The sequence below is a fragment of the Molothrus ater genome, chromosome 15 (assembly GCF_012460135.2).
Source record: "Molothrus ater isolate BHLD 08-10-18 breed brown headed cowbird chromosome 15, BPBGC_Mater_1.1, whole genome shotgun sequence".
Classification (NCBI taxonomy): Eukaryota; Metazoa; Chordata; class Aves; order Passeriformes; family Icteridae; genus Molothrus; species Molothrus ater.
The window spans coordinates 7,976,437-8,000,061 of NC_050492.2; the positions used below are offsets into that span (position 1 = coordinate 7,976,437).

Below are 23,625 nucleotides of genomic sequence, written 5' to 3' on the forward strand. Positions count from 1 at the left end.
CCAAACACTTGTGGGTATTTTATGATCAGTTTTTATGGGAGCTCTAAACTGTGACCTGAGGAGTTGGTTTGTGTCCAGGCTGTCAGTGCCCCAAGCTGTGCCCTTTTTGCCAGATGCTCCTTGGCTACTTTTTGTTTGAGTTTTTAATATTTAACCCCTTTCCCCATTTGGTTGTACTCTGCTTTGGTCTTGAGTGACCTGTATTTTGCAGCATTAGAAGGCCAAAGAGTTGAGCTGTAACAGTGTTTCCATATTAAATGCATAAAATATGTGCCTTTGGTTATGCATGGTAAAATTACTGTTATTAATTGTAGAGGAAATGCCAGACTGAACAGGCCATGGGCTCATCTTATCACACTCTTTGCCTTCAGCAGGGCTTGTCTGTCTTTCAGAGGAAAGGGAAACCCCTATAATTAAATTTGAAAGCAGCTGATTTTCACTTTAATTTGGCTGTCTGACAAAGAAAATCAATACTCTAAGATAAAGTATTTTTCCTGAGCTTTAGAATTATATTTTCACAACAGCAGAAAGTTGAAATCAAAACCCACATCAAGGGCTTAACATTTAATCAGAATTGTCCCCTTCATTTGGAGATCTGCAACAGATTTAAAAACAACAATCATAGCGTGAGGCTGTAGTAATTTGCAGTGTTCTTAAGACAGGGATTTTGTGATGCTGGCAGACCTGTTATTTCCTGCAGTCATTAACATCTATGCTGAGATTTCCTTGGAGCTGCTGGTTCATACTGACTGGTTTTAAATTCTAGTTTTTCCAGTACTGCCTGCAGTGCACCTGAGCAGTGGGATGTCCTGGCAGGCAGAGATGGAAATTTCACTGAGGCCCAGCTAATGATCAGCTTTTGTCCTGCCATTGAACACTTACAAACCTTGGAGTTGTACCCTCATTTTTACAGTGGTGGTTTCTGCTTTCAGTCATCCCCTCTCCTTGCAGGGATAGATTTCAGAGGTTACAAGCATGGCTGTTAAAAGTATCATCAGCTTAATTGAGAGTGCTTGAAAAGAGCTAAAAATTGAGAAATGTTGTGAGTGTGTTGCCTTTTGGCTGATGAGCATTTCCTTGTTCCTGCCCTTGTTCTGTGGGCTGGTGTGAGCAGGAACACTCAGTGGGATGTTCACAGCTGTTCTTGCTGCCTGCAGGGGTCTGTGGTGGGGACACCCTGTCCTTGGTTGTGCTCCAGGCTCACTCTCTGACACTGGCACAGGCTGCCCAGGGAAGCTGTGGCTGCCCTACCCCTGGAAATGTCCAAGGCCAGGCTGGACTGGGCTTGGAGCAACCTGGGACAGTGGGAGGTGTCCCTGCCCATGGCAGGGGGTGGAACTGGGTGAGCTTCCAGGTCCCTTCCAACCCAAACCATTCTTGTCATTCTGTACTTCAGTCCTGTGTAGAATACATGGTTACTCAGGGTTCTGGTTGTTTAGAGCTTGCATGAGGAATATGGAGATGCACTGAGCATCTTCCAGCAGGGTTGTTTCTGTGAGGGGTTTAAGGATCTTTTAGAAGGATTTCTCCAGGGAATGGAGTAATTAAATGCTGTCACACACTTTGTAGGAAATGTCTTGCTCTTTTGCCAAACCTCCTCACCTGAGAACTGGCTGAGCTGTGTTAGTGAGTGATCACCACATTTTAAGTTATTCAGGGCAAGGCACAAGTGGAGAGCCAGCACTTACACTCTGCTGGCCTGGAGGTGAAACAGCCCTGGACAAAGGCACAGTAATCACAGTCATTGAAAACACAGAAATAAGAAGTCTGTCTGCAGAGCAGTTGTCTCCAGTTGATTGCCCTGAGTAATTTTTTAATTTTAGGGTTTTGTTTGCAGAATTTGCCCTAGCCAGTGATGCAGCATAGTGACTTTGCTCCTTGGTATTTAGCCTGTGTGCCTTACAGCAAGCTCCTGCCACCAGAGAAGCAGGAATTGCACCTCTTCAGCCTGGCATCTAATGTGATGCTGCAGCTCTTTCCTGGTGCCATCACAGAAGCACCAGGGAGAGATTCATCCCATATAAAATATCATCCATGGATAAGTTATGATTCAGTCTTTGTCAAGCAAACATTGGTCCAGTTTGGCTCCACTGCACAGTCTAACATCTCCAGTGAACTGCTGATTCTTCTTGTCAAGCAGGAGCAAGGTTTAGGCTTAATTCAGTGAGGTGTGTTAAGACATGGTTAAAAGTTTAGTCCCCTGGCTCAGTGCTGTTGGAATCTGCTTCCCCTCACCTAGGTGGGTTTGGTTTGTTGCATGGTTTTAGTGGTTGAGCTCACAGCCAGTGTGAAGATCACTTTCTCTCTTAGCATTATCTTGATTAAACTGTTCAACTTTGCATGTTCAGCAGTGTTCCAGCAAGATATTTTGCATATTTATCTTTTAAATAAGGAATATTTTCTCTCTTGTGTGTTGCCTTAGTAGAAGAGTGCCTCTAAAATGCTTCAAACCAAACGTTGGTGGGTTTGATTTTTTGCAGGGTTCTCGGTGCTCCTCAGATGCCAACATGCTTGGAGAGATGATGTTTGGCTCTGTGGCCATGAGCTACAAGGGCTCCACATTGAAAATTCATCAGATCCGGTAAGATGAACGTTTTGCTGCAGGTGTTTTCAGAAGACTCACCCTTAGTGCTGATAAACAGTGAATTGAATGGCACAAGTGCAGACTGAAATGGATTTCTGTGTTTGCTTTAAAGTCAATCTGAGGTCATTTTTGAAATAAAAAGGTGTTATGTTGTGTTAAGGTCCATAAAATCTGGAGGGCTGTGAAATGGAAGGCAAAGCCTGTCCTGGCACTGTTTGTGACTGACATCTCCCTCCTCTTCCCCAGCTCCCCTCCCCAGCTCATGCTCAGCAAGGTGTTCACAGCTCGCACGGGCAGCAGCATCTACGGCAGCCTGAACACGTGAGTGCCCTGCCCTTTGTAGCTATTGCACAGAAAGAGGTGAATGCAAGGACACACAGGACTTTCTTGGACCCTCCAGATTCTTTCTGTAAAAAAATAACTCCTTGCTACATCCTGTCAGTGGTGTCCTCACCTTTCCCTCACAGGTTGTCTTCACCTCAGCTGGCTCTAAGGAAATGAATGAACCATTCCTTCCATGCTGATATGGTGAAGCTTGATACTGTAAGGTACAAAAGTACCTACCTGCAACCTTGGGGATTCAGTCCAAGATGAAGAAAAATACAAAAATATCAAAACACAAATATATTATAAAAATATGTTACAAAAATATCTGTTTTCTGTTATTAAGTGACCCACTTGAAGATGTGGCTTAGGCTATGAAAACTTTTTCTAGTAGAAGCCTGTGTTTTTACATTGTCTGTTCCATTTTGGCAATAATGAACTATCTCTCTATTCTACTGAAATGCAAATCACTGGTTTTGTTATATGTTTTATGTTTGTTATAGGTTGCAGGACAGTCTTGAGTTCATTAATCAAGACAGCAATACATTAAAGCCTGACCACAGTACAATTATGAATGGACTTCTTGGGAATATAGGTAATTGCAAACAGATTTTATTTGCTGATATCTTTAATTGAGTAAACATAGATTCTAGAACATGCAAATCTTTTAAATAAAATCAAATATAAAAAAAGATAAAGATGTAACAAAATTAATGGTGATGGAGCTTGGAGGAGAATAACTTGGACTGTTCAGGGAATTAGCAGTCATTCAGTATACACAGCTGCATATGTGTATACAAAATACATAATAGAAATATTTATATATACTTAAGTTCAAATACAGAAAATGTTGGAACATAACATTCTGTAGAAATTCCTGAAGAGCATATCTCTGATCAGGCAGGACTGATTCAGCCTGGCTCAGTTCCCTGGTTTTATTGCCATTAATAATTCTCATTCTGCTCTGTACTCTGCCCACCTGAGCACTTGTAGCTGTGTGTCCTGTACAAGTCTCAGTTAACCTTGCACAGCTGAGCTGGAGCTTTGGATCAGATTAGACAGAATATCTGTGTGTTCTCTCCTCTGGCTGACCATGGCAGCTAAGCAGTCCTGAGAAACCATCTGGTGTCCTCAGTTCTCAGCTTCCCTGGAGGAGCTGTGGGTGGAGGCTCCATGAACATTAGATAACAAAGGTCTTGGCTTTTCCTCTTGGAACAGTAGAGCTGATAGGACTGGACTTCAGTGCTTGGTTGTCCAGTGTAGCAGCCTGATCCATGGCTCTCTCCTCCCTATCTGTTCATTTTGATTGTTGATTTCCCAAACAAATGTCTGTTGTCGGTGGAATAAGGGGCTTATTTTTACAGTCGCTTTCCAGGAAATTTCTGTATGTAAAATATGCTTTTATAGGGTTGGAAGTGAGTATATTTGATAACTGTGTTACTCTTAAATGGATTTCTGACTCTGATGTGGTTCTAGATCTTAGGGGTGTTTACTGCTTTCGTTCACATTGACTTTGCTAAGACTGTGCCCAAGCATGGGCTTAAATGCTGCTCAAGCTCATGAGCTGTATACCTCATTAAAATAATTTGCACTAGTCCATTTGTAAGGGAAACCAATTAAGGTTGTAAGAACCTTGCAACCTACGAATTCATTTCCCAAACTCCTTTCAGGCTTCAGTTGTGATTTTTGCAGTGAATGTGGTACCTGATCTAAGAGACAGGAGATCCCCTTCATCTACTGTTAGGGTTGGCTGTGCCTTGTGCCTGGCAGAAGTTTGCTGTAGCATTAGAGTGATCTAAACTGCAAGTTCCAGTTCAGATAAGGCAGCTCTTAGGCATGGAGTGATTCAGGTGTAGCCAGTGCCACCTGTTCCCTGTGTCCAGCTGTGAGGTGACTCTGGTGACTGCCCCAAGACCCGAGCTCTGAGGCTTTGGAGGTATGGGTACCTTGGGGTAAGGGTGTGTGGCAAGAGGCACAAGGTTGCCAGCAAGAAGAGGATGCTGAAGTTTTCTTTGTGATTGAGCTGCACAAGTTTTCAGCAGTGTTTGTTTACAGTTCCTGTTTGAGCACAGAGGGAACCCTAGGTGAAGCAGGGAGAGGAGTTAATCTGTAACTGCAGCATTTCCAACTGTGCTCAGCAGCAGAGACTGCTCCTGACTCATCTGTGACAGGAGAAGGGTTTATGTGTTTTGGCTGGGAACTGTTTACAAGGTGCTTTTTTCACATGTGCTGGTTAAAAAAAACCAAAGCAGCCCTGGTCATGTGTTCCCTTTAATGACTGGAGGCCTAAGAGAATGGAAGGGAGCTTTGAGGTGCAGCCTTTGTGTTTTGTATAATCAGAAAACTTTGAGTGAGCATTGGCTTCAAATATAGGAGGGGGACTGGCAATTAACTCTTTAAAAATACTTATGTGTTTTTTCTGGCTCTGTGTACAGTAAATACACTGTTTCCCTGGTATATCTATAATCCAGTATTACTTTTAAAATGCACTACTGAGACTGCTAACATTTATTTTCTATGTGATCATTTCACTCAACTTATGTACTGACTATTCTCAGAACTACTTCAGCCTATAATTTTTTGTTGGTTCTACTAAGATGAATTCCTGCCTTCTTTCTCCCCTTCCTCCTCCTCCTCTTCAGAAGCAGTGTTCCCAGGCACCCCACCAGTGCGGATGTTAAAACAAACATTATACTCTGTGATGAATCTCCTGTTTGTGGTCAAGTTAGGCTTTGAGCCTGCATAAATTAATCATTTTTCAACCTTAAAATTAAAAAAAAAAAGAGCCCTTTTGAGAAACCCCATCCATGTATGGGAGACAGTGGAAAGCTGGGTCTATTATTTTAATCTATAAATGCTGTATAGCCCAGCTGTGAGACTCATCCTCACATCAGCGTTCTGGTAAAGCCTCAGAGCTGTTCTCCTGCCTGTGTTACTCTGCATTTATGTTGGCTCAAACCTTTCCCTGCCCTGGCCCCCTCCCTATGGACTGTTCTGCTTTACTAACCTCATTCTCTGATGTGTATTTTACGTTTTGCCATGTAGGTCTTTCCCAGCTTTGCAGCCCCAGGCGGGCATTCTCAGAGCAAGGTCCGCTCCGCCTCATCCGGAGCGCCTCTTTCTTTGCAGGTTTGCTGTGTGCTGTGTGCTGTGCTGTGGGGCTAGTCTAGCTGGGGTGACAAACTCTGTGGATTTGTAGTTTAGCCCTGCAAATAAGATCTCATATTTAAAAAAAAAAAAGAAAAACATGGACAGTGGTGTTTGCTCCCTTACCTTTCTGGACACATTTCTTAAATCCCCAAAGGACAGCAGGCATTTAATAGTCCTCTTTGGGATTGTCTGTGTTGTTCTGTTTTGGAAACTTAAATATTTAAATATGGAATTAATATTTATGGGGATAATATTTCACAATGATGTCAAGCTATTTTGATCTGGATTGGTTTCAACCAAACTGTAAAAATTACAGCTAAATTAGATTAATTCAAAACGGACATTTCTTGCTTTTAGTGGATCTTATTTCCATGGCTGAGTAGCTTTATTTCACACAAATATTTGTAAAATATATCACATTTAAAGACTGTTGAGCCTGACACACCTTTGATCTTGTCTAGATGCAGACTGTGAATCTGGACAGCTTACAGCTTAGTTGAACAACCAATGCACTGCTCACAACTTAAAAGTATCAATTTCTTAGAGACAGCATTCAAAATTCCTTTAAAAGTACATATCTAATACCTGAGAAAGCTGGTCTAGGAATGAAGTTGTGTTTATTTTGAGTCTTGGTGGGTTTTGCCTATACATTGAGTACTACAAATGTGACCAACATCCTCTTGGTACAATAAAATTTTATTGAAAATTATCTATGGACAGAAACAAAGTCCTGGTTTTAGTTTGCACTAAAATAGGTGTATGGACTTGAGAAAAACATATACAGGCTTCTCAGGTAAGTGTTTTGGTTTGTTCAGCTAAGCAGCCTTTCTTGGTGATGGCCTTGTGCAGTGCTGTTGATCTGAATTAATGAGCATGTTTTTGTTTCATTAATTACATGGAGATCTGCAAACAAGAAAGGAACTGTACATTCTCCTGCTAATTGGTATTCCTTGTTTTACAGTTCACAGCAACCCTATGGATATGCCTGGGAGGGAGCAGAACGAGGACAGAGACAGCGGTATAGCAAGATCTGGTAATGGCAGTTCCATGTGTTAACCCTGTAAACTCCAAAAATATTCATTTGTCATGGGGTCTCTGCACATCATGAAGTAGTGCTGAAATGGGATTGTTCTGGTTTGCTCTGTGACATTAATGACACCTCTCTGCACGGGTCCAGGTGGTGCAGGTGTTGAGGGTGTGTGTGGGGCAGCTCACAGTAACCTGACAGCAGTGTCTTTTATTAAACAAGCTGCAAATAAGCAAGGCAGATTAAATATGGAAATGAGCTTGCAGCATTTCTAAACAATACTTGCTGTCATCTCCTTTCCAAATCCAGGAGGCCAGGTTGGATGGGGCTTGGAGCAACCTGGTCTAGTGAAAGGTGTCCCTGCCCATGGCAGGGGATGGAATGAGATAGAATTCAGTTCCCTTCCAACCCAAATTATTCTGTGATTCTGTGTTCCTATGATGGTAATGTTAAAACATGAATTGGCCTCAACAGCACTCCTTTCCTCCCTCCAGATTCAGGATGTTGAACCACTTGGGCTAGGATTGTAAAGGCTGTTAAAGGATGTGATCAACATTGCTCCTTTCCACAAGGAATTTATTTCCTGATACTCAGGTTGCTGAGCAAGGTGCATCCTGTGCATTGCCTATTATGTAAATCAGCAGGACTGTCCCACCCTTGTCATGCTTGCATGGCTTGTTAATGTCATTATAAACTGGTTATTTTTATATTAGAAACATAGATAAGCAAAAGAGAAGGCGCTTGAGAAGCAACATCAGTGTCTCTTGAGAGACTCAGTTTAGTTGCTGGTGTTATATTCCGAATTCTCTTTTTTCTGGAGAGGTTTTTATTCCTCTTGTTGTTGCAGCATCTCTCAGCAGCCTGCTCATCACCCCATTTCCATCTCCGGGCTCCTCGTTCAACAAGAGCTGTGCCAGCAGCTACCAGCGGCGCTGGCGGCGCAGCCAGACCACCAGCCTGGAGAACGGTGTCTTCCCCCGATGGTGAGCTGGCCACACCAGGGCTGCCTGCTGCCCACACACCCCTGCCAGCCTCATTCTGCTCTTGCATATGTGCATCTGCTCTTGCTGATGCTTTCACCTGCGGTATTTACAGAGGTGTAAGTCAGGCTGAACTTTTTTAGTCTCTGTGTGCCTCATGGCGTTCGTTGTTTTTTCACTAGCTGGAAAGCCTTCAGCAACGTGGAAATCTGTAGGCTGTAGTTTTGAGGATAAGAAGCCCTAAGATGGTACTCAAAACACAAATTCTTGGCAAGAATGGGGGAGAACTAGAATACCAATATTCTGATCCTATGAACACTTTGAATCTGGTTCCAGAGTTTTGTGATTGCAGAATCAATTCATAGTTGTTTGTAAAAAATCACAAAGGGGTTGTTATCAAAGATGATGATTTGACAACACATTCAAGCAAAAGGTATTTGAAGTCAAATATTCAAGAACTGAATCACACAGGAAACCAAGGTACAACTTTAAGCAGTGGATTACATTAACTTTCCCTTTTGTTCCTGCTCCAAGGTCCATGGATGAAAGCTTCAACTTGTCAGATGACAGCTCTGGTCCAAACCCAGGAATTGTTAGGAAGAAAAAGATAGCAATTGGGGTTATTTTTTCACTCTCAAAAGATGAAGATGAAAACAACAAATTTAACGAGTTCTTTTTTTCACACTTCCCTCTTTTTGAGAGTCACATGAACAAACTGAAGAGTGCAATAGAACAGGTAAACACAGTTCCTTTGGCTTCTTGCACTTGTGTATGTTCTCCCAGCCCTGTCAGATTAATTTCTAACTCTTGTTGCTAGTTACAAAAGTGGGATCAACTTGATGTTGGGTGTGGGAATTGCATCACTGCAGTTAAAACTTTGATTTTTATGCCTTGAATGGTGAAAAGCACAAAAGAAGCAGAAGCTGCAAATGTGCTTCACCTGTCTTCCCTCAGATGGGAAAGTTGGCACTTGGACCGTCACTTTATCCCTTAAAAGAATTATTTGCATGACCTGCTGAACAAAAGATAAAGTCAAGCACATGACTTGGTTTTCCATTTTCTGTGCTCCTGTAGCTGTGTGTTACTTATCTGTTTAATGATTGTTTTCAAGGCCATGAAAATGAGTCGGAGATCAGCTGATGCCAGCCAGCGGAGTTTGGCATATAACAGAATTGTGGATGCCCTCAATGAGTTCAGGTGAGCCACATGTCTCCTGTCCTTTCTGTCTCTTTCTTCAAAAGCACTTGAGCCTGTTTTACAAGGATCTTCTTAGTGCAGGATAAGTAACTTAAAATGTCCCAAGTCTTCTGCAGAAGTCAGTACAGCAAAGGACTGGTGATACCCAAGCCATCCTAATGTGTCTGAGGTTTTGGATTTTTCCAAGTGTGTGTGTGTGTCCATTAGTTGTGTGTGAACAGAACACAAACACAGGGTTTTCTGTGCTTTAGGTGATAGGGAAGCTCCCAGTGACCTATTAAAAACCATTTAATATGCACTTTTGTGGCCTGTTGAGAGGGGGAAAAGCATTGCAAAGCCCTGTTAGGGAAATCCTCCTCTAGTGTGTAATGTCCTGATGTGTGAGCAAAGCTCACCCCTCTCTAAGCTGTGCTCCGAAGGTGTTTCAGAAAAACAGTTAGGAAGAGAAGAGCTGTCTTTTCCCACAGTCAAATGCAGTGCTGTAATCTCTGGCTATTGGTACCTGCAGAGCCTCTCTGTTCAACAGTTATTATACAAAGTAACACAGATAAGCACATCCCTGGCATTTAGCTGTATTTTCTTTCCATGGCTGAAGTCATGGGGAGGGAGTTAAGATAAAATCCATCTGTTCGGAGTGATTCATCTCCTCTCAGATGGGAGTGGCAGGGTGCTTCCTTTTACAACCACTGTAGAGCTACTTTTTAGAGACATTATTGAAGACAGCTCTCTGATGTTATAAAAAGAAATTTCTGACATCAGGATGTATTTTACTGAAGAGAGAAGGATCCTGAGGGCTCATTTATTTTTCCACAATTCCACTTCTTACCTGAATGCCATGGATTGGGTGGTGCTGCAGGACAAAGGCACAGTGTATTTTAAATTTTTTTAGAAGCTCACCTCCAGGTAGTCACAAGGAAGGGCAGAGGATGTGTCCTGTAGGGACAGAAGGCAGAAAATAGGGAGCACGTGGGCCTGTGGATGGGATAAGCTGTGCCAAGAGAGGGAGCAGAGGGAGCTCATGACTGCTGGGAGCCACTGATCCAGCCCAGGGGCCTGAGACAAGTTCAGCAACTCAGAGCAGCCACAATGATTCCTCCGCTCCCACAGCTCTGCCCTGTCTCTCCTCCCAGGTCTCTCCCTGAGCCATTTCTGTGCCTTCCCACCCTCTGTTAACACCAGCTCCCCAGCTGTTTTCCAAACCTTTCCCCCAAAACATTCCCCCTCAAGATACACTCAGCGGACTTTGCCCGCTCTCCTTTGTCCTTCCAAGTTAAACAGTTCCAGAGGGAGGGGAGGGGCACCTCTCCCAAGTCAAAAGCAGGAAGAAGCCCTGAAAACAAGGGCCAAATCCCCTGTGCTGGCTTTTCCTCCTGGAGGGACACTGAGCAGTGCTGAGCTGGGATGGGGTGAGGAAGACTGCTGTGGTCAGGCTGAGGAAGAAAGCACTGTCCCAGCAGACACAGATTGGCACTCAGTGCTCACCAGGAGCTGGGATCATTCCCATGACATGGCCATAACCATTGCATAACCAGCACTTGGAGCTGAACCACCAGTTCTGTGCAGAGGTTTCCATGGTGATATAAATATTGCTCTTTAATAGTGTAATGAAGTTAATTAAATCCAGTTTAATTTCATAGAAATGAATTTCCTGGGGCAGCAGCCTTTGGCAATTTTAGGTTTTGCTGGGGTTTTTTAAGGGATTGCATTCAGAGGTGGGCAGCAGCTGGTGCCCCCAGTCTAGGCAAGGTCCTTGTGCCCCTGTGACATGCATGTCATCCTCATTTCTGTGACATGCAAGACCCCCTTGCTTTTCAAAGCAATGCAGGATGTGTCTGGTAAGAAGAGAGAGGTATATTTAAATACCAAAGGCTGGATGCAAAGATGCTTTGGCACAGGTTCAGCAAACCCATTTAGGACACTATTATCTCTTTAGGTGTCTGCTTTCCCACTGAAGTCACGGGGAAGTCAGGAGACGAGTCCTTTGGTGAACCTGAGACTTGTGTTGATTCCTGTCCTCTTAGCAAATTGTGCTGGAGGGAAGAAGGGTGCTGACTTCAGTGGGCTGGTGATTCTAAAATGTAATCCTGTTGCTGGTTTAACTCATTGCAGTCTAGTTGTTTTAAGGAGAATTTTTTTTTTTTGTTTTTCTTTAAACCCCCCCCCCCCGACATTTTCAGAGGTGCTCAAGAGTAGCTGATGTGCACTTGTCTGGTGATCAGAATAACCTCAGAGGAGTGGGCATGGGGGGTGTGCTGCCCTGCTGATCAGGGATGGTAGCATGTCACCCCAGAGTCCCCTCTGCAGGGAAGGGGCTGTGGCTGTAGGTCACTCCACTGCCTGCAAAAAGGGAGCTGGGCCAAAGCTGGAGAACAAAGCTGCCTTCTCTCAAAGGCCCAGGCTGCTTCTGCAAATGGAGGCTGTTGATAAATTTGCCATCAGTTTTGTGCCCAGCTCCAGGCCTACCTTTGCATCATTAGTCACTTTACAGCAATTTTTAATTTTCTAAAGCAGTGATGGGTTTAGCTATTAACACTTGACTTAGAGGCTTAGAACTCTCTGTGGATGTCAGCTGTGCAGACACATGACTTAGGAAATAAGCTACTGTACTTGCATAAACATTTTGGCTCCCCCAGTCCCTGAGGCCAGCACAGCACATTGATAACACAGATTATGCATGTGACTAATACCTGTGTGGCACAAATGCTGGCTGGCAAGGAAACCCTGAGTGAGGGCCTGGGGAAACACCTCTCTGCTCTCTGGCAGACAGATTTGATCCCATTTTCTGCCAGTAATTTTTAAGCAGCTTATGCTGCTGTGAACTGAGTGTGCTCAGTGGTGCCAGCACGGGCACTGAGTTGTGGGGGAGCCCCACTCCTGCATTGCCTGCAGTGGGGATTGCCTTTGTTTTTATGTTCCTTTTTAAGGAAAAATCATCTTTGGAAGGGTGGAATGAGGATAGGAAACAAATGTATGTGAATTAAGCTTTATAAACCACTGATTATTTTCTCTCTTTGCCATTATGTTGGGGCTCCTAAATAGCAGAGCTGTTCTGGGGCAGAGTGCTGAGGGTCTCAGTGTGTTTTCCTTGGGGAGGAAGGGGGCTGCAGCAGGATGCTTTCATCCATGAGGAGCTTTGTTCATCCATGAGGAGCTGTCTGGCTCGTTTGGTTTGTACAGCACCAGGGAAAGATGTCTTGGACTGGTTCTGAAAATTGGTACTGAAACCCAGGGTGGTTGGGGGTGTATGTGTGTGAGGGTGGAGCAGCTGTGCTGTGGTGTCTGTGGGAGCAGGGCTGCTCACCTTGGTGCCACCTGTGCCCTCAGGGCAGGCAGACCCCAGAGGAACTGGGCTGGGCTTGGCTCAGGGCTTCCTTTTTGCTTGGCCAGGCTGGGCTTCAGTGGCTCTCAAAGCCTGTGAGATGTGAAGGTGTTTCCTGAGGGGCTCTCTGGTCCCTGTGCTCCACTGCTGGGGCCAAGGTGCCTGCAAGCTCCAGGCTGGAGTTCAGCCTCCCAGGGGCGTTTCCAAATACAAACCAATTTAAAGGTACTGGAACCCTCAAAAGAGCAGAGTCTCATTAACTGAGCTTTCCCTCACATGCTGGTGTGTGTGTGGGGAGGGAGGGGAGGGGGTGCTGCTGCAGATGGCCAAGAGGAGAGTGGCCAAGTGAGTTTTTAACGATTGTTATTTTTAAAATCCAGTTAACTTCCCCGTAGTGTTTGAGGAGGGTTTCTTCGTGTCGTTTTTTTGTTTTGTTTTCGTTTTTGCCCTTTGCTATCTGGCAGGAGAGCTTCCCTGGGTGTTTGAAGAGCTGGGAAGCAGTTAATCCTTGCCCTTGGTCTGTGTGCCATTGCTGCCTTGGCTGGCTGGAGGTTCCCTGTGCTGCAGTCACATGCCTGCTGGCCAGGGGCCAGGGCAATCTGATCTGGCTCGGAGGAAACACTATCAGCTGCAGATGCAGCCAGGGTTACCAGAATAGTAAATAACGAGTCACAAGACTCAGGCTATCTTTTCAACGAAAACAAGTATTTTAATATGTTGGTTTTAGTATAGAAGTGGTTTCTTTTTTCAAAACAGTCGAGCTGCAAGAGGCTTGGCTTGGGTTAGTTTGCATAAGATGGAGAAATAAGCTGTGTTTTACGTTAAGTTGTGCTGTTTTTCTTCAGCTTCTCAGGTCAGCTGTGTCTGGGGGGTGTAAATTTTCATACTTGTTTTGAGCTTTGAAACTCCTTGAGTCTGAGATCCTTGGACTTGAAGTTTCTTTTTTTTTTTTTTCTGGCATCTTTAACATCTGCTCCAGTTAATGGGCTATGAACAGAAAGCTTTCCCCTAATAAACCCTCCCCAGTCCCAGGTTACCCCTGCCGAGGAATGAAGTCCCAGTACCCAGAGAGTGTTTGTGCTGCTGGAGACCCTCTGGTGCCCCAGAGGCAGGGCTGGTGTCCCTGGCTGTGTGCCCCACTCCGGTCTAGGCAGCAGGACTTGTGCTCAGCTCTCACCAGCCTGGGTTTCCCTCCCAGGACAGGACCAGCAGCAGAGGGTAACATGGAGCAGCTGGTGAGGCTGCTCCAAAGTGACCCAGCAGAGCCTCTGGGGGCTGGGGAGTGCAGAGGTAGCTCAGCTGTCCCCTCTCCAGCACACTGACACTTTTGTGGTGCTCTCAGCGTGCTTCTGGCAGTGGAGGATTTGAAGGTCTAACCTTTGAAGAAGACAAGGTTCATTTTGGCTGTTGTGAACACAGAGAATGGATTTGGTATTTGATGAAAATTGTTAGGAAAAGTAAAGCAGAGAAAGCCACTGCCCCCTCACCTTCTTCCTTGAGGAGCAGCCCTGGTGACCTCAGTCACCTCTGCTGCCCTTTGGGGAGCAGCTCTGGAGTCACCACCCAGCTGCTTCTGTGCCCAGGAGCTGGGGGTGCCTCCCTCCTCCCCGGGGTGGGATGTGCTCTGCTGCTGCTGCTGCTGACGTGCAGCTCTCACTTCCTGGGAGCTTCACTTTAAACACTAAACCATGGAAGATTTGGCAGCTGCTGCTCCAGTGTGTTTGCCTGCCTGCTCTGCACAGGCAAAAAGTGTCTGTGAATTTGCTGCGGAAAGTGTCTGTAAATTCTGAGACCACGATATCCAGAGAAGATATATAAGATATAATAGAAGTTCAGAAGTTTCTATAGCCATAAAAAAGAAGATATAAGATCTTTATAAATCAGGAGTGGTGCTAGGGATAATGGGGTAATGTATATCTTTGCCTTTTAAAAGAAAAATACTTAGCCTAGAAAAAGTAGTGCATTAGGCAGGGAGAAACCTGAATTGATCAGTCATTTCTCCTGTCCTTTTGGGCTTTTTCAGGCTTACATTTTTACTGAGTTAGAAAGACAGCTTCCCATAGTGTCATAATGTAGGCTTTGTACTTTAAACTATAACTTGTTTATATTGTAGAGGAGTTTAACAGTAATCTGAGGGATTTTAATCTGGTATTTTACTGCAGAGCAAATTTTTAATCATACATTTACCCTCCTCTGTAGAGTCAAAAAGGATGTGGTGAGTGTGTAATAGGTACAGCCACAGGGTGCCTTTACTGTCATCCTCTCTATTTAAAGCTAAAGATGTGAACAGGTTCCCTGCTCTACACACCCACGCTTCATAGGTTTGGCCTGGAGATCCACCAAGTTTTTAAAGCAAGGAGGAAGTTAAGGTATTTTTATAAGTCAGATACATACAATCTTGTCCTAGTCATAAATAAAGCAGAAGTTTGTTTTGAATGAAATGAAGAACAAGCAGGGAGATAAGAAGAAATGATCCATTCCTTCTTCATTCAGAGCAGGGCAGCTCTTGACTTGTGCCAGGGAATGTTGCTGTGTTTGGGATCAGGGCAGGTGGATGCAGGAGGAACCTGTGAGGTTCAGCTCTCTGAGGTAAAGGTTGAATTTGTGCTATTTAATGAACATGGTTTGGATAATGGTTGCTGAGAGAAATTTTGTTTCTGATAGAAATGAGAGCTGGATTAAATGTTGCACAGAATTCTTTTAAACTGAGATTTCTACTTTTTGTTGTTGTTTGGGGTTTTCTGTTTGGTTTGGTTTTTTGGGGGGCTGTTGGGTTTTTTGTTTGGGCTTCTTTTTGTTTGTTTTTTTTTCTTTAACCTCCTGGATTTTTTTGGTTTTGTTCTCTAGAACAACTATTTGCAATCTCTACACGATGCCACGGATTGGGGAGCCTGTCTGGCTCACCATGATGTCAGGGACACCAGAGAAGAACCAGCTGTGCCATCGCTTCATGAAGGAGTTCACTTTCTTGATGGAAAATGCTTCTAAAAATCAGTATGGTGGATTTTAGTTTCTAAATTACATATGTGATTGTGCCTTTTTATTTCAGACCAATGTTTAAATCAGTTGTTAAAATCCTGGTAATGAGAGAATTAAAAGGTCATCTATAAATACCTTCTTTTTGAAACAAATAAGAAATTATCTCATTAAATTCCTGCTTCCTCACAATCCTCTACATCTTGATGGAGGCTGAAAATCTGAAACATGTCCATAGGAAGTGTGTGATCTGTGTGGATGTCTGGAAGGGGGTGAAGATACCTTACAAAATGCATTAACTTATCTTTCAGAATCAGTTATCATGTGATGAGCAGGATTCTACATTCAGGAAGAGCTGTGTCTGTAATACTGTCAGACCACAAACCTTAAATATCATTTTGAAAGGCCACTAAAGAACTGCTGTGCTCTTTAATGCTCACTCACCTCTCTGGCCTCAGGCCCCAGCTGTGAGCAGATGTTGAAAACTGAAAAAGAAAGAAAGAAAGTTCCTGATAAACTGGGGAAAATCTGATAAATTTACTCTTTTGTCAATACTTTATTCCCTTTCCTCAGGGCATGAGTAGGGGAAGTTTTTAAAGGGTTTATCTCCATTAAAGTCCTAAAATGAGCACAGACCAAGTTTGGGTGGGGATGGCACAAGCAGATCAGATGTTTGGTCAGGGGCACTGCTCCCTGCAGGTGGGAAGGGGCTGCTGCTCCCATCCTCCAGCTCTGTCACCACCTTTGTCACCTCTTCTGTCCCCTGAGGTGAAGGGGACAGTGGTCACTGTGCTCTGCCTGCTCCTGCCCCAGGGCAATGGGAGAAACCACAGGGAGTTGTGAGGGGTGCTGATGTATTTTCTAAAGATCAGTTCCTGCTTTAGTGGAGCTCTTTGCTGGGGTTGTCTCCTTTGATCTCTGCCATTCTGAGTCCTGTACATGCTGGTTACATTTAAATAGTCATTTATTTGGGTTTGTTTTCTTTATTTTAAATATAATAAGATTTTAAGTGATGGAAACCAGAGAAAAATTAAGCCCTTTATCCTTCCCAATCTAGTTTTAAATCTCCTGTCCTCCTTTGGCTGTCTCTAGTGTGGCTGCATGGAAGCTGTAGGGTTCCTGATGCTTGTAAATTATTCAAATGACACCATTTTGAGACATTTGGCTCTTTTCCTCCCCACACATGAGCCACTGAGCCACAACAGCACCATGTGTTGGTGTGTGGAGCCTCCTGGGCGAGCTCCTGCCAGGAAAACCAACTGGTAAAACTCCACAGAGCAGAAACCTTGCTCTATCATTGCAGTAAATCAGATAGTTCATGTTTTTCAGGAAGTTTTTTCACCTCAATTGCTTAGCCAGTGAAAACTGTTTTGCCAGCCTAAGAACACAGCTTCTCTGGCTGAGCTACAGAACTTTGTGGGGATTATTTTTGAAAAGGAGCAGCCATATGGGCTGAAATTGCACAATAGTTAGGTGAAAGAACACAGCACCCAGCTGTTTTACAGGTTTGGCAGCAATAGTCTTCCTTCTCATCCACAGTCACAAGGGGTTTGGGATCTCCTTGGAGTACAGGGGCCACACAGTGCCAGTGCTTTCTTAGAGTGAGTGAAATAAATTGGTTTTGAGATGTTTTACAACATAAAACTTGCAAAATAGGAAGTCTTATAATTATTGCCAAACAGAGTAAGTGAGATGCCACAAAGTTAAAATATTTCATTTTACTTTAAATGTGTGTTCTAAAAAAGAGCTTTGCCAGGGTGGGAGGGAGGGTCCAGCCACCCTTTCTCTCCCCAAGGAACCAAGACTGAAGGGATGATCTCTGCTGATTTTATCAGGCTGTTTCTTTAATCCTTGATCCATATAGACTAGAGCTGCTGTCAGTTTAACATCTTGAGTGTATATCTGGAAAAAGAAAAAACATGTTGAACATTTTGCTTTCAGATTTTTACCAGCTTTGCTGACTGCAGTGCTGACCAACCACCTGGCCTGGGTCCCCACTGTCATGCCCAATGGCCAGCCCCCAATAAGGATCTTCCTGGAGAAGCATTCTTCCCAGAGTGTGGACATGCTGGCCAAAACTCATCCCTACAACCCACTGTGGGCTCAGCTTGGTAGGTGGCAAATACCTCTGAACCCCCAGCAGCTTTACAGAAATGGGAGTGCATGAGGTGGGGTTTATCATGCTGCTTACTCCCCTCCCAGGTTATTTATTTTCAATACAAAATGAGAGAAAAGTGTGTTTCAAGCTTAGAGGTGGTCACTGTGGTTTTTTATGCTCTAAGTTTTTAAGGCATTATCCATTAAAAAATGTTAGCCAAAAAGTAAAGCCCTCTTTAGTCCTCTGTGTTGGGTCCCTTAAGGTCCCCTGTTCTGGTGCTGGTGGAGGATTCCAGGCCTCCTCTGGTCCTCCTCCTCCTGTAAGGAAAATCTGCTTTTGTGTTTTGGGATGCCACTATCACTAAACCTCATTCTGGAATGAGAAAATGAAGAAAATTCATCTTTTGATCTGAAGTGAACATGCTTTTAATACAACAGGGTGAAGCAGAACAGGAAGTCAAAGCTTGGCAACCCCTAGGGAAGGTCTCAGAGCCCAGTCAGTGCTGTAGCTGGTCACACTGTATGATAATTGCCCAGGAAAGAAGAGCAAGGGAGGTCAGATTGTCCTGCTCTGCACACAAACTCAGTCATAGGATTTGACTAGGGAAGGCCAGGAAAGTTTTGTGAGGTTGTCCTATTATTGTACAGGTAGGAATGGCCAGGGTGTTGGCAAGAAAACTTGATTTCAGGCCTCATGTGGCTTGAGGGACCCACTGTGGTGAGGGAGGCCTTCAAGAGGACTCCTTGTCCCCTCAGCCCTGCAGTCATGCAGTGCCCTCATACCTCCAGAGCACACAGGCACTTGCCCAGGTGACTCGAGTACAGCCAGAGCGCCCCATCCAACCCACAGCAGAACTCAAGCAGGGCAAGAGAAGGAGGTTGGCTTGAGCCATGCACCTGTCATGGTCACTTTTTGTCCTCATTCCTGGCATAGGTTTGTTTCTTCTACAGCTTTCTTTTGTGGGTAAAAGTCCAGCCCACTTTTCAGATTCTCTAGGGTAATTTGGCACAGATGCCTCCTCTCTCCCATGGCTGTATAAGGATCCCAGGAGATGAGCCTCCAAAGCTGGAGTGAGGTGGTGTGAATGCTCCCTGATGTGTGAGATCAGATGTCCCCCTGACCACTGGCTCACCTTACAGATCATACCAACAGCATCTTTGGGATTCTCTTACTGAAAACAAAATACAGCACAGCTGTTTTATCTCTACTGCTTTAGTATTTCTCTTATAGACCTGGTCTTTGAAAACCAGCCCAACAGCTGTGTGTTAGAAGAATAAATTATTGCAAAGATCCAAATAATTGTGTGTTTAATTTCCTGTCCTAGGTGACCTGTATGGGGCCATAGGATCACCTGTGAGATTAGCAAAAACAGTCGTGGTTGGCAAAAGACATGACCTGGTCCAGAGGTTGCTTTATTTCCTCACTTACTTCATCAGATGCTCTGAACTTCAAGAGACACACCTGCTGGAAAATGGGGAAGATGAGGCCATTGTCATGCCTGGCACTGTGATCACTACCACGCTGGAGAAAGGAGAAGTGGAAGAGTCTGAGTATGTGCTTGTCACGATGCACAAGAACAGGGGCAACTTGCTCCCCACTGAGTCTGAAGAGATGAGAGCTCCCAACTGCAGCTGTAAATACTGCAAATGTCCCATTTCCCTCGCACAGAACATAGAAGGTGTTGCACAGCAAGAGAGAGAAGACATGCAAAGCACTCCTAAGGTAGAGCTGGAATCTTCTTCAGAGGAGAACAGAACCATCGTTCCTGAGGATTGCCAGGAAGATGCCGTGGATGGGACACAGCCAAGGCCCTGCCTGGATACCAAACTAGAGACTGTGGTGTGCACAGGGTCAGCTTCACCCGAGAAATGTGTGGGGACAGAATCTTGTTTGGAGCCAGCAGGCAGCACGTGGAGGAGCGAGGATGCTCTGGAGGCAGGGCAGCCAGGCAGGAGGGGGCACAAGGACACCTGGCATTGCTGTGGAGAAGAAGCCACCTGATAAGCTCTTCATGGACACGTTCCCCTGCAGCGCTGCCGAGGCTCAGACAAAGGTGACTTTCCTCATCGGAGATTCCATGTCACCTGACTCAGACATTGAACTGAGAAGTCAGGCAGTAGTGGAACAAATTGCCAGGCATCACAGCCCGCCAGCAGCGGAGGCAGGAGTGTCTGCTGATCAGAACTGTGAAGCTAAACAAACTGTTGAGGACCAAAATAGAGACTGTGGGACAGCTGAACCCTTTCCTCAAGTTGCTGCTGAGCATCAGAGCTGGAACTCAAACCCATACAGTGCTGAGAGCATGAGTCTGTTTGGTGAATATTTCACTGATGACAGTTCAGTTGAAACCCAGACTACTGATGATATTCCAGGGCAAGCAGCTGCAAACCTTCTTGCTCACAACAGTAGTTTAGAATTTTCTAAAAAGCTCTGTACAAAGGCTTGCAAACCACCTAGTGAATTTTGTAAATTTATGGACTCTGTTCGACAAGAGACCTACAAAAACTGCTTTAATGAGCAGGACCAAAGAGAGAAAATCTCTATTCGTGTCCCCCATGGGGACAGGGAAAACGTAGAGAAAAAAGTGGCCCCAGGAATTGATTGGGACATTCCAAGAAATGAGAGTTCAGACAGTGCCCTGGGTGACAGCGAGAGTGAGGATACTGGCCATGATCTAACTAGACTGGGCAGTAACTATTATGGAGGAGAGCAAGAAGACTGGGCAGAGGAATATGAGATTCCCTTCCCTGGGTAAGTACTGTTCAGCCCTAACAGAGCATAAAAAAGATGGAGCTTCTTCTCATGTCACATATTTGGAGGACTGTAGCCTAACTTGGCATTAGGGGCTGGAAAAGTGTCTCTTGAGCTTACTGGTTGTTGGGGAATATTGAGAGATCAGTTGTCTGGAAAAAAATACTAATGGTGTATTGTGATCTTGGCTTGTATTCTCTGCTTCCATGACAAGCTGACTGCAAAAGCTGACTGTAAACTTTTTTAAAAGTGCTTGACTTCAAGTTGGAAGAGATATGAAAAAAGTAGAAATGCATCCTATGTAAGGTGAATTTGCTGTTTACTGTTGTACATCTCTTTGATATGCCTTTCTTGCAGGTCAAAATTAGTTGAAGTCAACTCTGTCCAGCCCAGTATTGCCAATTTTGGAAGATCCTTACTAGGAGGCTACTGTTCCTCTTACGTCCCTGACTTTGTTTTGCAAGGAATAGGAAGTGATGAAAAGCTGAGGCACTGTTTGGTGTCAGATTTGTCTCATGCTGTGCAGGTAATTAAGCTATATTTGGTAAATGTATTTCTCACAGTAGGGAAAGATAAATGTTTGTGAAGGTACAAACCTGCTGGAAGTGGAAATATTTCCTGTCACAGCTCCTGTCAGATTTCTCTAGTCCCAGATCACCAATTTTTCTCCTCTCTCAATTAATGTATCTGAAAAACATGGATATTCCACTGCAGTTCTGGAGCATGAAAGAGGAGACTTCCACTGAAGCCAGCTGGGAGGCTTGTGCCCTGGGAAGATGGATCTCAGTGCTGAGCTATATCACTGTCTCCTGTAGCTTGGCAGCTGATGGTTGTGTCCCCACAGGATGGAATGATGTTAAACAAGCCCATATTCTGAGCTTGTGCCTCTCTCCCTGGGCACAGAGTCCTTCTGCAGTGGTGCAGAAGCTCTCATTGCTCTCTCTGTCCCTGCACGTCTGACTCATGTGCTGCTGCTTGTACAGCAGAATGTGTTCTCTGTCACAAATGCTCAGTATTTTGGAGACATTGCTCCTTCTTCAGGATAGTAGTCCATGTGTCCAATAGCACTGTCTTCATTGGAAAAGGAGAAACCAATGTAAAGATAATGGTCTGAAGGGAACTCGTGCTTCTGACATGTTGGAGATTATCTCTCCTCCACAGCAGTTTTCCCCTAGATGAACTGGGCCATGTCTAGGAAGTTGGTATTTCCTCCCCCTTTTACCAGGAAAGAAGTAGAAAGCAGGCTGTCACTGAAAGTGTGACATCTGCTCCCATCTAGTTTAGTCTCCAGAGAATAAGGAAAAACAGGCTGCTGAGCAGCCACTTTCCTGAGACCTTCCAAAAAAAATCCCTTTTCTCTACTCACTTCAACAGTGTGCATTAGACCTGCAACCCTTCTCTGCATGCCCTTGCTGACTCCTTGGAAGCAGATAATTGCTAACAGTTCAGCCAGAAAATTTATTAGGGAAGGAGAGTGGGTTTCCAAATACTCCCTTTTTGAACCCTTTTTCGTGGCTTTGGAGCGGTGGAACGCCAGCAGGGGGGGATGGCAAGGCACAGGCTTGGTTCCTAACTCCCTCTGCTGGCCTCCCGTGAAGGAAAACCTGTGACAGCTGGGAATGATCTGACCTCGTTAACACACTAAACAGCAAGCTGGATTTCTGGTGCTTTCAGTTTTAGGAGTTTAAAATACACTTTAGATATATTAGAATTCTTTATATCAAATACCAAAAGATGTAACTGTCAGCCAGTGACATGCTTTAAAGCCTGTAAGAAAAGATAAAATAGCCACTATCCTTCTAAGACTGTGCCTTGTTCACAAAACCCTGCTGGTTTTAATGGATGGAATGCAATGTGGGCAAATGTATTTTAGGTGAAGCAGTGTCTGGGATGCTATCCTGCTATCCAGAAATGCTGTCCTAATATCCAGGAGGGATATTTCTGTGAAAAGTTTTGTGAAAAGAGTGCTGTCATTTGTCATTCTTGGGGCTCTGCTCTTCATTTTTTGTTCCTAGCATCCTGTTCTGGACGAGCCCATTGCAGAAGCTGTCTGCATTATTGCAGACACGGACAAGTGGACGGTGCAAGTGGCCAGTAGCCAGAGGCGAATGATTGAGAATAAACTAGGAAAAGAAGTGTTAGTCTCCAGTCTCGTCTCCAACCTGCTTCATTCCACTCTTCAGCTTTACAAGCATAATTTATCTCCAAACTTTGTAAGTCTAAATGGAAATCACAAGGGCCACGGTTTTGAAGCACCCTTTAACTTCCCAGGTTAGAGATACGTAAGGCTCTGCCTAGTGTTTGTTTTCATAGCCAGTGCAACTTCTGGTGTAGCTGTTTGTGATGCCTATTGAAATGCCACTCTAATCAAAACAGCTGCCTCATTAATTTTGATTTAACATGTAATCAAAGGCTTCTGCTCAAAAATGAAAGTCCTGCCAGTGAATATCTCACCTAGACACAGCCACAGAACAGTCAACAGGGGTGTGGGATCTGTGCTTTCTGGTTTGGTTCTGTCTTCTCCCTGACACAACTCCTTTTGCTTTTTTTAGTGTGTGATGCACCTGGAAGATCGGCTGCAGGAGCTCTACTTCAAAAGCAAGATGCTGTCTGAGTATCTGAAGGGCCAGATGAGAGTCCATGTCAAGGAGCTGGGCGTGGTGCTGGGGTATGGTCACAACCTTCTCCCAGCAGTGCTACCCTGGGGGTCCTGGTGCCACACCCTCCGCCTGGGCTTGTTCCTAAGCACGGCAAAATGGATTCCTAAATGGGACTGGAACTCCTAAGTTACCCATGGCTTCAGGCTTCTCCTTAGGCTTTGCTCAATCACAAGGATCCCCCAGCCTTTCTGTCTTCCCTGCGGGCAGGAGGATGGGCTCAGCACTCCGGAGCTTATCAAACTCCCTTCTTAGTTGGTCAGTCGTCACTGAACAGCATGGGGCACCCGATTCCTCCAGGTTGACTTTCCCTACATGGCAGGAAACACTCCCTGTGTCATGTAAGGCACATAATACCTCTCTGTGGGTGTGGGGCATGGGCAGAGGAGCTATTTAAGGGGTGTTTATAGGAAGGCTCTGAGTATGTTTTCCTGCAGAGGAGTGCAGCATGAGCAGGAAGGACATAGACCATGTGTGGTGTGGACATGGCAGCTTTAGCTGGTCCTCTGCTCCTGTACTGTGTCCCCCAGCTACTATTCCCTTTACCCTGAAGTTATGCAGG

At 44.7% G+C, this 23,625-nt stretch overlaps 1 protein-coding gene across 1 annotated transcript in view; it reads left to right on the forward strand.

The window, feature by feature from the left end:
- The window catches only part of FNIP1 (folliculin interacting protein 1), a 64,827-nt gene that overhangs the window by 37,724 nt on the left and 3,478 nt on the right, over positions 1–23,625 (forward strand). The window contains 15 exon segments of the mRNA XM_036391503.2: positions 2,481–2,581; positions 2,831–2,905; positions 3,412–3,503; positions 5,954–6,037; positions 7,020–7,091; positions 7,933–8,068; positions 8,600–8,801; positions 9,177–9,262; positions 15,429–15,575; positions 17,499–17,668; positions 18,980–19,590; positions 19,592–20,406; positions 20,764–20,932; positions 22,422–22,619; positions 22,959–23,074. Of these exon segments, the coding sequence (XP_036247396.1) occupies positions 2,481–2,581; positions 2,831–2,905; positions 3,412–3,503; positions 5,954–6,037; positions 7,020–7,091; positions 7,933–8,068; positions 8,600–8,801; positions 9,177–9,262; positions 15,429–15,575; positions 17,499–17,668; positions 18,980–19,590; positions 19,592–20,406; positions 20,764–20,932; positions 22,422–22,619; positions 22,959–23,074 (3,074 nt within the window).